The sequence below is a fragment of the Mobula hypostoma genome, chromosome 6, assembly GCF_963921235.1.
Source record: "Mobula hypostoma chromosome 6, sMobHyp1.1, whole genome shotgun sequence".
Classification (NCBI taxonomy): Eukaryota; Metazoa; Chordata; class Chondrichthyes; order Myliobatiformes; family Myliobatidae; genus Mobula; species Mobula hypostoma.
The window spans coordinates 95,596,502-95,610,753 of record NC_086102.1 but is presented as its reverse complement, the minus strand read 5'-3'; the positions used below and the strand labels follow the sequence as shown (position 1 = coordinate 95,610,753).

Below are 14,252 nucleotides of genomic sequence, written 5' to 3'. Positions count from 1 at the left end.
TTACTTTTTATATTGAGTTGGGCTTCTTTATCCAAAAGGGCTGCCATTATGCAAGGAGAGACTGGAAGAAGCCAAATATATATGTTATCCTTTGGTGTTTTTCATTGCTTGATTGCACAACAATTATATTTTCTGTATGCAAATAAAATTCTTAGTGCTTAGAATCCAACTGCTTGGTAAACATTCAGGAAAAGGCAACATGCTGATGTTCCTTATTATGCATGAATTTCTTCCGACTTTTCTCTTTTGGTGGAGAATAACGGCTTCTGTAGAACTTTTTTGGAATTAAAAAAATGAGAGCTTCTAGCGTCCCAATTAGAAAAATCAATTAAGGTATGATAAGCTTTCCTGTATCAAGTACAGTCGAAGGCATAGTTTGCATTCTGATTTTCCATTTCAATTTTCATTTGGTAACAGTCTGCTTTCTGTGAGGAAAGAAAGGTACTTAGAAAAAATTCAAGCCATTAGACAGGTACTAAAAGGAGCATGAAATTTCTCTATTCAGCCTCATGTGATCAAAGAATGTAGGACAATACCTGTATTTGTTCACAGTCTTCTTCATGTCTAACTTGATGGTCAAGGATTCAGTTGTATGGTCTTTCTCATTATTAGCAACACAGTGTGAAGCTTCCATGTGATAAGACCCATGGTTTGATCGCTTAGGAGTGCGAGTATCATCACGCTGGTCCTTAGGACGGCTTCCGAACTCCTTTCTCCTTTCCACTCGCCCCCTGGTGGCCGAGGTTGCTGTATATCTGGGGCTCACTTCTTTCTTGCCTGCTCGTGGAAACCTGTCGGAGTAATGCTCAGGAACAAGATACTTGCTCGACGCAGAGTAGTGACCCTCTTTGTTTGCATCAGTACCCGACCTCCGGCTGCTACTGTGAAAACGACTCACCTCTTTAGCACTCAAGGAGCCAGTCGTATATTCTTTATCTTTACTTGAGTATCTTTGCTGTCTTTCACTAGAAAAGCTATGGTGGTGCTCAGAAGATGAGTGCATTTCAGGATACTTCTGTGAATGTGCAAACCCACTCTTTACTTGCACAAACTCTTCAAAGCGATCACTGTCACTATACCAGTTTCTTGACACATCTTTAATACGTGCATTTTCAGAGTCATTGTATAATGCAGAAGTGTAGGGTTTTTTATTATGAGGCATTTTCTCTCCTCTCCATTTTAAATCTTGTTCATGATCTACTGCCTCAAGCTTTCCTGGCACCCAGCCTCTTCCAGATGCTTCTCTGTACCCTTTGACATCATTATCCTCAGGATACCTGTGTTGACATAAAGCAGTTTACACTTGCAGTAGAGAAGAGAAGGAGAATTACATTCTGATTATTTGAAGTACATTTGGGAGCAATGCCTTGAAAGCAGTGAATTGCCAGGTTACAAGTTTAACCCTTTATCCTTCTGAAAGCCACACCGCGCTATGCCAAGGCATAGCTTGTAGCCACCAATTTGCTCTATTTCAAAACAACTAAAGAGTTGATCATTTATATAAACCTATGTTCTTACTTTCAGATTAGGACAAAGGGTTTTCCCAATTTCAAACCCTCAACTAAAAATGAAAAACAATTTATAACGTTGAAGCTCTATATCAAAACATAATATCCTTAATGGTTCAATCCCAATACCTCTTCTGGTAGGAGCTCCTTTCCAGAAACTCTTCAGACCGTCTTCCAAGAGACCGTAAAGAACTTGAGTGCCTTTCCTCATGTAAACTGTGACTTCTAAAGCCTTCAGGGTCACGCCACTTTTCTGCACCGGCATAAGAGGTGGTACTAGGTCGATCATAACAATTGGATTGTGAATCACCTCTAACAGTCTTTGACTTTTCATCAGACAATTTGTAACGAGTCAAGATTTCTGCACTCTGATTATAATGCTGGTCGTCGTGGTCATTACGCCATACATCACGATCATGGTGACGTTCACTGTGGCCATGGTGACGATCACTGTGACCATGATGCCATTCATGGTGCCAGTCACTGCTCTCATGACGCTCATCATGATCATGGTATGGATTTTCTTCAGCAGATCTTGAAAGAAGGGTATGAGATCGATTTTCTTCTCTCTCCTCTGGGTAAAAGTTTCTCCCTAACGCATGATCAGATTCCATTCTTCTTGCAATTGGGGAAGGTTGTCTATACTCAAAAACTTTATAATGAATGTTACCATATTGTGCAACTTCTGATCTTGATTCTGCAGTGCCTGCTTCATTCCATTTATCCTGTTGTCCCCTCCACTGTGCAGGTCTTCCTGAGCTTTGACTGAATCCTCTTGACTCACTATTATGCGACGGATAAAATGGTCTCACAACATTGTATTCTTGGCTCCGTCCACAGTCTGGCGAGATTAACCTACAATGATTTGGAGAAGATGGGATATTTTGGTACAACTTAAAAATACAACAAAAATGAAGTCCCTCACTCCATTTTTAAGTTCTTTTTAGCAGAAAGATTAATTCTCACTTTTGGGTTATACTATACAATCACATACCAAAAATGATAATGATGCAATTGAAATCCAGAAACATTAAAACAAGGTAATAGGTTTTATTGGAAATACCAACAGCACAAACTAATTTTAAGGACTATGATCCTTGACTTGGATTTGATAATTGGTCAAATGTCTGCAATTTTCATACCCAGATGGTTATTGTCAATCAAGCCTGCACATTTTTACTGGGCAGCATTACTTAACTTGAAGTTGCAATCACTGGGAAGAATATATTCAACAATAATAGTTACTGCCATATAAAAGTGGAATAATCAAAACACTTTTTCTGCTCCACTCAAAAGAGAAAAATTCTAATGCTTCTTCTGAATACATGACATGTGTTTAAACATATAATTCAAAGTTGGAGCCACTGGCTAACACACAAAATAAACTGCCACAACAGGAAATTAGAGCACATGATCAAAGGTGCCAAACTCTAAGGCTGAAGTTTTTGTTTCACACCAACCACACAGACAAGATCCAAAAATATTGTTGCACTATTTCTTCAGAGAAAAATAACAGCTGAACCAACAAAGGATTTGCCATTGAATTTTAACACTTTCAATTTTGAGAGTTCTCAAACAGCAATTACAGAAACAAGCATGGAGATATCTACTTCAGTTGCAACTTTCAAATTTGTGCAATCTAAGTGCAACTTAAATATAAAAGGTTGCCTTCATTTGAGGAATGCAACTTCAAGTTCAAGTTTAATTGTTAATCAACCATGCACATGAACACAGCCAAACAGCCAACACAGCCTGTTCCTCCAGGGCCTAGGTGCAAACACAACACCAACAGTCACACGAAGCACATATAGTTACGATAGCAGTAAAACACAATCACAAAAAAAATCTTCCAAGTCCCTGAGTGTCATAGTGGTGCATGGGGTGCTGTCCCAGAACCTCAATTCTGCAAGTACACGTGATGTTAATGCAGCTGCAGACTAATGCAATCCAGTTTGTCTTCCACCAAGGGAACATTGGATGGTAGCACTGATGAGAAGGGCCAATCCCCACCTGCGCCACACTGCCTCTGGCATCTGCAATAGACGACGCTGCGGCAGGTGGGCCCAGTCAGTGCAATTCACGAACCCATACCATTGTTCTCGCCAACAGACAGTGAACCAGACTTGCAATATTCTTCATTGATAATGTCCAACAGGGTCTTAGATTTATAAGAATAACATCCAAGACAATTGTAACCCTCGGGTCCTCAGGTTCGGCCAGCCCGTGGTCATTTAGGGGAAAACAGCCTCTGGCCCCGCTAAACTGAGAAATCCCATTTGTGTGGATGCTGTGTGATGTGTTGCCCAGTTACAAACCCGCACCGCAAAATATCAAACAGTACACAATATTCAATTAAACGACTGAGCTTTATAATTCTTAATTTGACTATATGGTTAGTAAAGAAACAAAAAAAAAGGGCCCATTCTCATGAAACTGCGCATCGTTGGAGTTCACTGTTCGTTCATTTGTTCCCGTCGACCTCCAAGTGTAGCCGGCCCTCGGACCCTCGCTCCTCAGATTACTCCGCCCGGTAGTCTACCAACTCTCTCCATTCGTGTCCTCTCTCTCTCTCTCTCCAGCACTCTCCGATGAAAAACCATGAAATCCCGGCTCCCAGACACACAAGAAAGAACATCCCCTCATTGGCTAACGTGCCTCGTTATCTCTAGTCATAACCCAAAATTGCTGCTACAGAGAAACCATTACCTCAGCAGTGGAACATTACATAGAAGCCATTACATTAGCCTTAGCAGTGAAACCTTACAGCGCATTACACTTTGTTGGACAGCGCATCACTATCGCCACCACTACCGCACACTGTGTGAAACCTTCCTCCTTGGGTGGATTAGCAGTCAATATGGTTCACAGCAAGTCTGGTTCTGCCACTATCCATCGGCTCACTGATGGGGTGGACGCTGTACCTGCTGTACCTGAAATCCAGCAGTATCTTGCAATCGCAAAAACCTTTGTTTGAGGAAGAAATGACAGCCAAGTCTCATATTTTCCCTTCATTTATGCTGTCTCTCCTGGGATTCCAGAAATAATCATCCCACAAAGTACCTATTATTTTATAGAGGAGTTGAATTAATGTGCCGGCTATTCAATCCTCAGAAAGCACAGGGAAGAGCATCTTATCCTTTAAGTTTATCTTTGGAACATCTATTTTTGTCAATGAAATCATCATTCAGAGCCCTTGTGAAGATGCTGCTTTCTTGAATTGTGAATTTGTTCCTATATAGTGCAACAAGATGTATTCAATAACAAAGAAAGGAAGATGCATATCGCTAGCTGGGTGAATACTCCTTTTCCCATTTGTCCTTCGATGTGGAAGACGACACTGATTTAATCAAACATTGGAATCTTTCTGCAATACATCTTCTAGTCCAGAACTTCAATGAAAGAGAAGGGACACATTTAGGTTTACATATTGTCCCACACTGATGCTTTGCACCTCAGATTTGCTTTCGCTACAACCATTGAAGCTAACAGACAGAATTCCATTCAAGGTACAAAGCATTCAGTAAGTAGTTGGAGAGGCTTTTCAGAAACAGGAGGCAAATTTCATGCTGCTGAATGTGTTCTGGAAGCTGTGAAGTTGGTCCAGTTGAGTTTTTGATCTGTGATGGCCTCTACAATGGCACCAACTGTTGGGAAGAGGCTGATTGAGTTCTTTGATTGCCATTTCCTGACACTTAAATCGCAGGTACACCTACCCAAATCTTAGCATAAAAAGGCACATCATGAGGTTTCAGTCTCACACTAGAGGGAAGTTTACTGACAAAGCAGTTGAAGAATGTAGAGCTGAAAAGTGTGTCTTGGAAAGTATCACCAGCCCATCCAGAGAACCTGGAGGCAGAATGACTGCCTTTCAAAAGCACACAAGCCTCTGCTAACACCTGATAATCATGCAAAATCATTTCTCGTAATCAACAATGAGAACCTTGACCTATTTTCCTACCTCAAACTTTATCAAGTAGCAAAGTATACCTGCAACAAACCATCACCTAATACCACGTACGATGGAGATGAAAACTTGGGCCAATGTTTGCATTACTTGGCTACCTTCTGCACCCAGTGTTTCTTTAAAGATTATGAAATTTTACATGCAATCAAGCACAGGCAATATGCAATACAGCTATGTAAATGCAGACTTACAATACTGTCAGGGACCAAACCTCAGACAAGCCCCAAAGGTAGATTATTCAATCACAGGGAAAGATCAATTACATAACTAAGTGATTAAGGCAAGGCATTATATAATGATAAACGTCAATGACGATTGAGCTTTACAATAGCAAACTTGGTCCTCTTAACCTGCACCATCCTCTGAGACACCCCAGTAGCTATAACCTCAACAAAAAAATGAATTTTATTCCATCCATTATATTTGTCAATCTCAACCCAGAGAGAGGGCTGTAATGTTCGGATGTTAATGTTAAGAGAGAACAAAGTTAATGACAGAGATTAAATGGAATTAGTAAATTCACAGTGGAAGTGGGAAATCAAAAAGAGAAAGGAAATATCACACACACGTAAAATTAAGTTAACTGACTCATGTTTATTCTTCATTAAGTAATTTACTGACCATTCTCTTATCTCCAGATGTGGTTCTACCAAGACCCAACTTAATTTTAGAGATATCGTCACCACAATTCTTCGGCAATATTGGGAAAGCAGCGCCTCACCAATTATTTGCTGCACTTACACACCAACTTTCTGAAATGCACGCGTTTGAATACCAGCATTTGACTTTTACAATATTGTTTTTTTCCCTCCTGCTTGTATAGCAGCGACAAAGCAGGTAGAGCTGCTAGCACACAGCTCTAGCAATGCAGGTTCAATCCTGGCTACCAGTGTCTGTATGGAGTTGCATGCTGTACAGTCAAAACAACTTCAGCCCACGACATCCATGCCGACATTTCCTTTTAAACCACTTAATAAGCTCAGGACTTCACCAGAAAGAACATGACCATTTGCTACAACTGTCAGGGAGCCTGTCAACAACACACACAAAATGTTGGTGGAACACAGCAGGCCAGGCAGCATCTCTAGGAAGAGGTACAGTCGATGTTTCGGGTCAAGATCCTTCATCAGGACTAACGGAAAAAAGGGATAGTAACAGATTTGAAAGTGGGAGGGGGATGGGGAGACCCAAAATGATGGGAGAAGACAGGAGGGGGAGGGATGGAGCCAAGAGCTGGGAAGTTGACTGGCAAAAGGGATACAAGGCTGGAGAAGGGGGAGTATCATGGGACAGAAGTCCTTAGAAGAAAGAAAGGGGGAGGGGAGCACCAGAGGAAGATGGAGAACAGGCAAGGAGTTATTGTGAGGGGGAAAGAAAGAAAGAAAAATAAATAAATTAGGGATGGGGTAAGAAGGGGAGGAGGGGCATTAACGGAAGTTGAGAAATCAATGTTCATGCCATCAGGTTGGAGGCTACCCAGACGGAATATAAGGTGTTGTTCCTCCATCCTGAGTGTGGCTTCATCTCGACAGCAGAGGAGGCAGTGGATAGACATATCAGAATGGGAATGGGACGTGGAATTAAGATGTGTGGCCACTGGGAGATCCTCCTTCCTCTGGCGGACAGAGCATAGGTGTTCAGCGAAGCGGTCTCCCCAATATATAAAAGGCCGCACCGGGAGCACTGGACATAGTATATCACCCCAACCGACTCACAGGTGAAGTGTCGCCTCACCTGGAAGGACTGTCTGGGGCCCTGAATGGTGGTGATGAAGGAAGTAAGTGTAAGGGCATGTGTAGCACTTGTTCTGCTTACGAGGATAAGTGCCAGGAGGGAAATCGGTGGGAAGGGATGGGGGCGGGGGGGAAACGAATGCACAAGGGAATCACGTAGGGAGCGATCCCTGCAGAAAGCAGAAAGTGGGGGGGGGGGGGAGAGGAGGAAGGAAGGATGTCCTTGGTGGTGGGATCCCGTTGGAGATGGCGGAAGCTACAGAAAATTATATGTTGGACACAGAGGCTGGTGGGGTGGTAGGTGAGGACAAGAGGAACCCTATCCTTAGTGGGGTGGTGGGAGGATAGGGTGACAGCAGACATATGTGAAATGGGAAAGATGCATTTGAGGGAAGACATCTAAAAAAGGAAGACATCTCCCTCATCCTGGAATGAAAAGGCTCATCCTGAGAGCAGATGCGGCGGAGACGGAGGAATTGAGAGAAGGGGATGGCATTTTTACAAGTAAAGGGTGGGAAGAGGAATAGTCCAGGTAGCTGTGAGCGTGAGAGCCTGTCAACAATTCAGGAATAGCTTCTACCCCATCATAGGACTTCAAAATACTCCATGAACACTACCTCATTATTCCTTTTCTTTTGCACTATTCATGATGTAATTTATAGCAGTTGTGTCTCTGCACTGTACTTCTGCAGCAAAATAACAATATTCACATCAGTATGGCCTCCACTACTTCAGAGAAACCAAATACAAATTGGTTAATTGCTTTGTGAAACACCTGGGGTTTGTCTGCAGGGCAACCCAGAACTTCTGTTGCCTGCCACTAATCCTACTCCCCCTCTGATCATTGGCTTCCTGCAATGTAGGAGCCCCAAAACAAGTTTGAGGAACAGCATCAAATCTACTGCCTGCATGTTGAAGTGTTCTGGACTTACTGAACGCACCAACTTCCTGCAATTGAATTTCAGTTTGTATCAGCCACCCATCTGTGATATTGGCTCAGCTTGTTTGTTAGGTCCTCCTCTCTCCCGTCTTCCCCTTATGGCAGCAATAAACCCAGCCTGACCACTGGGTTACGTTTGCCTACTCTGCATTTCACAACTCTTTACCATGTGTATTTTCATTCTCTTGGTGCTCCCAAACACTCAGTGGCCAGATAAATCTGGTTTACAGCTCATCCCCATAGGCAAGCTGATTTTAGCCCATCAGAGACTCCCGCCTCCCCCACTTCCCTGTGCTTCTTTGAACAAACTGTTTTCTTACCAGCTCTGAAAAATGGTTTCTAAATCTAGAATGGCAGTTTTTTCTTTTACCATGTATGAAGCCAGACCTGCTCAATATTTTCAAGTTTCTATTTTTATTTTACATTTCCACATTCATATCTTTTTATCTGATTTAAGTTCACAAGACATAGGGGTAGAAATAGATCATCAAGTCTACTCTACCATTCAATCACGGTTGATCCTTAACGCCCTCCTCAGCCCTACTCCCTGTCCCTGGCCACCTCCTTGAAACCTCTGATGCCATGTCCAATCAAGAACCTATCAACCTCTCCCTCAAATACACCCGTCAACCTGGTCTTCACAACTGCCTGTGGTAATAAATTCCACAAATTCACTACATTCTGGCAAAAGAAATTTCTGTTTTAAATGGACACCCCTCTATCCTGAGGTTGTGCCCTCTTGTCCTAGACTCCCCCACTATGGGAAACATCCTTTCCACCGCTACTTTGTCTAGGTCATTCGAAAGGTTTCAATGAGATCTCCTCTCATCCTTATAATTTCCAGCAAGTAGACCCAGAGCCATCAAACGTTCCTCATATGATAAACCTTTCATTCCCAGAATCATCCTTGCGAACCTCCTCTAAACCCTCTCCTGTAAACATAACTTTGCTGGATCAAATAACGACAGCACAAAAAGATCGTTACTTATCTTCTTGCCCGTTTATTTCTTCGAGCTCAGCCAGCGAGTGAATTTGGACCCGACATCAGGGAAAGAACCTTTCTCATCTCCCCAGCGGTTCTACAAGTTCACTGCCCAATGTCAGAATTGTCAGAAGTTATAAGGCCACCAATACAAAAGAACGATCAGTTTGGTAACCATTTTGGTCAAGTTAATGGACTATTGATACAAAAGTACAATCAATTTGTTTAGACACTCCAGCCATCTTAATTAAAGAAAAGAATGTCCTACCTGGTTTGCTGGAGCCACAACTTAATTACAAAGATAAAAATGTCCGTCAAATTTATGCTTTAATTAAAAAAGGAATGTTCTGTCTAATTTCCATCAGGTACTGCTTTTTGTCAAAATCAAAAGGTGTGAAAAGCCCAGAGACATCTGATGTGGATCTGGGCAAACTTTAATTATCTTGCTCCAAAGAAGGCAGCTGTGAGGCATTATTCAAACACACTGCAGTCACAGACATAGTCAGTATAGGTTTCCCCCGCCATCCGAAGGTAGAGCGTTCCTATGAAACAGTTCGTAAGCCGGAATGTTGTAAAGTGAAGAAGCAATTACCATTTATTTATATGGGGAAATTTTGAGGGCATTCGCAGACCCAAAAATAACCTACCAAATCATGCCAAATAACACATAAAACCTAAAATAACAGTAACATAAAGTAAAAGCAGGAATGATATGATAAATACACAGCCTATATAAAGTAGAAATACTTTTCCACAATCATTGCCTGAACTGTTCTCCGTAGCGAAAATCGCACGCAAGCGCCGTCGGCAAAAACACGCACAAGCGCTCTCCAGTAACCTTTAAGCTATGAAGCTGCCAAATCATACCAAATAACACGGAAAAATACACAGCCGATATAAAGTAGAAATAATGTATGTACAATGTAGTATCACTTACGGGAATCGGGAAGACATGGAGCACGCTGATGATGGTGTGTTAGGCTGAGTCGTCGCAGGTTGGGGTGGTGCAGTGGCCCCACCTTCCGGGCAGCAAACCGATACCCATCCGCGAAGAATGCTGGGCTACAGTGGTAGCTGGGACGCACCCAACACATCTTTAAGAAAAAAGCCGAAATAAACAAGCTAATTAAATAGGTGCCACCCGATACATAAATGTCCACCCAGATCAGAGGCAACGCAATTGGCAATCGCCTCTGATCTGGGCCAACATTTACGTGCCAGGTGGCACCTAATTAATTAGCATGTTTATTTCGGCTTTTACCTTAAAGATATGCTGTGTGCCTCCCGGCTACCGCTGCATTCTCCGCGAATTGGTATCTGTCTGCGGCCTGGGGGTTGGGGTGGTGGGACACTGTGTTGTCATCTCATCATCGTCTGTTTCCATCAGGGTAGGCAGGTCACCTTCTCCTATGACTGCCTGCCTCGATGTCGAAGGTCGAGGTTCGTCGTCTGCTGTGGCTGATGTGGAAGGCTTGAAAAACGACACTATGCTTGCCTGCTGAGCCTCATGCATTTTTCTATCATACAGTTCTTTGTAAGGACTCAAACCATCTTGCAAATTTGCCCTAAACCGACGTACCCTTTCAAAATTAAAGTCGTACTTTATCGTTACTCATTCGGTTTCAATTGTTATCCTTTCCTCTTCATCTATCAGTTCTTGGTCATGGGATGCCAAAACCTCCAAAACATCATCTTCGTCAACTTCCACAAGTTGTCCTTACTTCGTTCACCACGATTGAAACGCTTCATTATGTCTCGTTTTACGCTAAGTGTAACACCTTTACCAGCTCTTTCAGGCTTTTCTGATACCTTAGAACTCACCTTGCAAATGGCTGCTCACAGGCATGTGTTTAAGCAATGCCGGCTAGAATGCCATTCCAAATCCGGGGGAGAGCGGCTGATTTTTTCGCGCGCTGCTTTTTTCGTAACAGTGAAAACACTTTCTGTTAGCGAAAACAGGGAACGAATGTAGGTCTTTCGTAACAGTGAGGTTTCGTAAAGCAAACGTTCGAAAAGCAGGGGACACCTGTATTTAATTCATTGTTTACAGGGATCTTGAGAACCCCCCCATTCCCTTAAACGTTATAAGACACTGTTGAGGCTTCGCCTCGAGTATTGTGAACACTTTTGGGCTCCTTGTCTAAGAAAAGATGTGCTAGCATTGGAGTGATAAAGCCTCAGCATCACATCCCTGCTCTTGTCTTCTAGACCTCTTGAAATGAATGCTGTTTCTGTTGCCTTCCTCACCACCGACTCTACTTGCAAGGTAACCTTTAGGGCAGGGGTCCTCAACTTTTTTTGCACCATGGACCAGTTTAATATCGACCGGGGGGGGGGGGAAAGAGTAGGGTTGCCCACTTTCTCACTGTGTTTACCCTGAGAAAGACTACAATGACCATGAAGCCTTGCGCGGGGCACCTGTGTGTGCATGCGTAACCGCGCATACATGCCGTACGCATGCGTGTGCCTGTATTCTTTTCTACAAATCGGTTTTGCCGATTCTGCTCAGTGAAACTATACTGTACATACATTATTTCTACTTTATATAAGCTGTGTATTTATCATATAATTCCTGCTTTTACTATATGTTAGTGTTATTTTAGGTTTTATGTGTTATTTGGTATGATCTGGTGGGTTAGTCTTTGGGTCTGGGAACGCTCAGAAAATTTTCCCCATATAAATTAATGGTAATTGCTTCTGTGCTTTACGCCATTTCGGCACGAAAGGTTTCATAGGAATGCTCTACCTTAGCGGGGGAAGTACGGGACAAGGGCGGTCCCGCATGGGACGAACCAATTTAACCCAATATACGGGATGTCCCAGCTAATTCAGGACAGCTGACAACTCGGGGTGGGGGGGGGGGTAATCACAACCGGAATATAGGTGATAAGTCAACTATAAGTCACTTATAAGTGGCTAATACACTCAATTTCCTTTCTAAAAGGGTTTATCTAACGAATTTAATAAACACACAGCGCATATTTTCCTCGCATGAATATAGTGATAAGTCAATAGCATCTTAATATTTTAAGTAACGTTTGGATATTAAACACACAGCACATATTTTCCTCGTATGAACATATAAAATCATTGCAACACACTAATATCACTGAAACAGTGGGAGCCCTGGGCTTGTTTTCCTGCAACAACACGGTCCCATCGAGAGGTGATGGGAGACAGTGATACTCAAAGGGGGTTCCTTATGTCCAGTCTATTACGCAACTTAGTTTTCGTTGCATTCATTGCAGAAAACTCCGCTTCGCAGAGATATGTTGGAAATGGAAGCAACGTTTTCAGTGCTTTCGTGGCTATCTCAGGATACTTAGCCTTGACTTTGATCCAGAATGCCAGCAGAGATGTTATGTCAAACATACTTTTCAGCCCACCACCATCTGCAAGCTCGAGGAGTTGATCTTCTTCCCAACACGACATGGATGACGTGTACGTAATGACCTCACGTGTGTTCAAGTTCAACAGCAGGTGTGACAGGGAATGAGGAAAGGTGCAGCTGACTCATATCATTTCATATCGCCAAATCATATCGTTTCCTTGCGGCCCGGTGGTTGCGGACCACCGTTTTAGGGTGTTTTGCATAAAGGCTCCCAAGTCCCCTTGCATTTGAGATTTTTGGATTTTCTCCCCACTTAGAAAATAGTCTGCACATTTATTTCTACTATCAAAGTGCATCACTATGGATTTTCCAACATTGTTTTCCATTTTCCACTTTCTTGCCCTTTCCCCTAATCTGTCCAAGTCCTTCTACAGCTTACCTGTTTCCTCAACACTACCTGCCCCTCCAACAATCTTCATATCATCTGCAAACTTGGCATCAAAGCCATCTATTCCATCATTTAAATCATTGATATAAAGCATAAAAAGCAGCCCCAACACCAACCCCTGCAGAACACCACTAGTCACTGGTAGCCAACCAGAAAAGATCCCTTTATTCCCACTCGCTGCCTCCTACCAATCAGTCAATGCGCTAACCATGCCAGTAACTTTCCTGTAATACTTGGTAAGCAACCTCATGTGTGGCACCTTTTGACAAGCAGTTATGGAGGTTCATTATAGACTTGTAAACAAAAAAAATTACCAAAAATTTCCACTTGAGAAACCTAACAGGAGTTTTAATGATTTCAAAAATTGTGGAACGTTTGAGAGTGAAAGAGGGGAGGTATTAGATAACAATTTAAAACTGCTTCTGTTGTAAATGAGTTGGGTTCAGAAAATGCCTTTACATTGAGCTTCTTGGGAGTTTTGGCGTTTTCAAGTTACTGAAATATGATATGAATTTCGAGCAGCAGCCAATCTTAGATCCGAAGTGCGAGAAGATGTAGCTCACTCAGGTTTGTTGACTAAATACATAAGGCAAGAACTCGCGACAGTTTGGTGTTTTGAAGTCGGCCAATCAGTGATCAAGATTGATTGACAAGAACAAATTAAGACAGGGGTAAGTAGAGTAGCCATTGTGCAGCAGTGATTGTAAGGCTTTGGCAAGGTAAGGTTTCAGCGAAAAGCTGTAGTTAGATCTTCCACCCCACCCCCACAGTTTTTTTTTAAATTGATTTTCCTTCCTTACATTTGCTCAGTTTGAACAGCAGGGATGCCGGGCAGGATAGTGGAATGCTCTTCTTGGGGGATGTTGGAAGGCAGGGAAATATCCAGTGTCCCTGATGACTTCACCTGCAACAAGTGTATCCAGCTGCAGCTTCTAACACTCCACATTAAGGAGCTGGAGCTAGAACTAGATGAGCTCCGGATCATTCGGGAGGCTGAAGGGCTGATAGATAGGACATATATAGAGGTAGTCACACCCAAGGTGCAGGACACAGTAGACTGGGTGATAACGGGAGAGTCGTTAAACAGCCAGTGCAAAGTACCCTTGTGGCCATCCCCCAAAACAACAAGATATACCAATTCGGATACTGTTGGTAGGATGACCTTGCAGAGGAAAGTCACAACAATCAGGCCTCTGGCACCAACTGCTGGTGAGTCAGTATCATGGCAAAAACTACACCATGAAGACAAAAGAAAACTCCAAGCAAATCCACGAAAAAGTTATTGAAAAGCACAAGACAAGAGATGGACAAGAAAATTTTAAAGTCCTTGGAGTACAGGCAAGTAA

General features: G+C 42.7%; 1 protein-coding gene across 5 annotated transcripts in view; it reads right to left on the bottom strand.

Moving 5' to 3' along the window:
- The window catches only part of LOC134348220 (BCLAF1 and THRAP3 family member 3-like), a 47,142-nt gene that overhangs the window by 7,391 nt on the left and 25,499 nt on the right, over window positions 1-14,252 (bottom strand). For 4 of the 5 annotated variants that reach the window (XM_063051268.1, XM_063051267.1, XM_063051266.1 and 1 more), the window contains exons 3-4: window positions 1,638-2,363; window positions 537-1,277 (exon numbers count right to left, since the gene is read on the bottom strand). In XM_063051268.1, the coding sequence (XP_062907338.1) occupies window positions 537-1,277; window positions 1,638-2,363 (1,467 nt within the window). The remainder of the gene's footprint in view (window positions 1-536; window positions 1,278-1,637; window positions 2,364-14,252) is intronic. The other variant, XM_063051270.1, reaches the window with a different exon arrangement.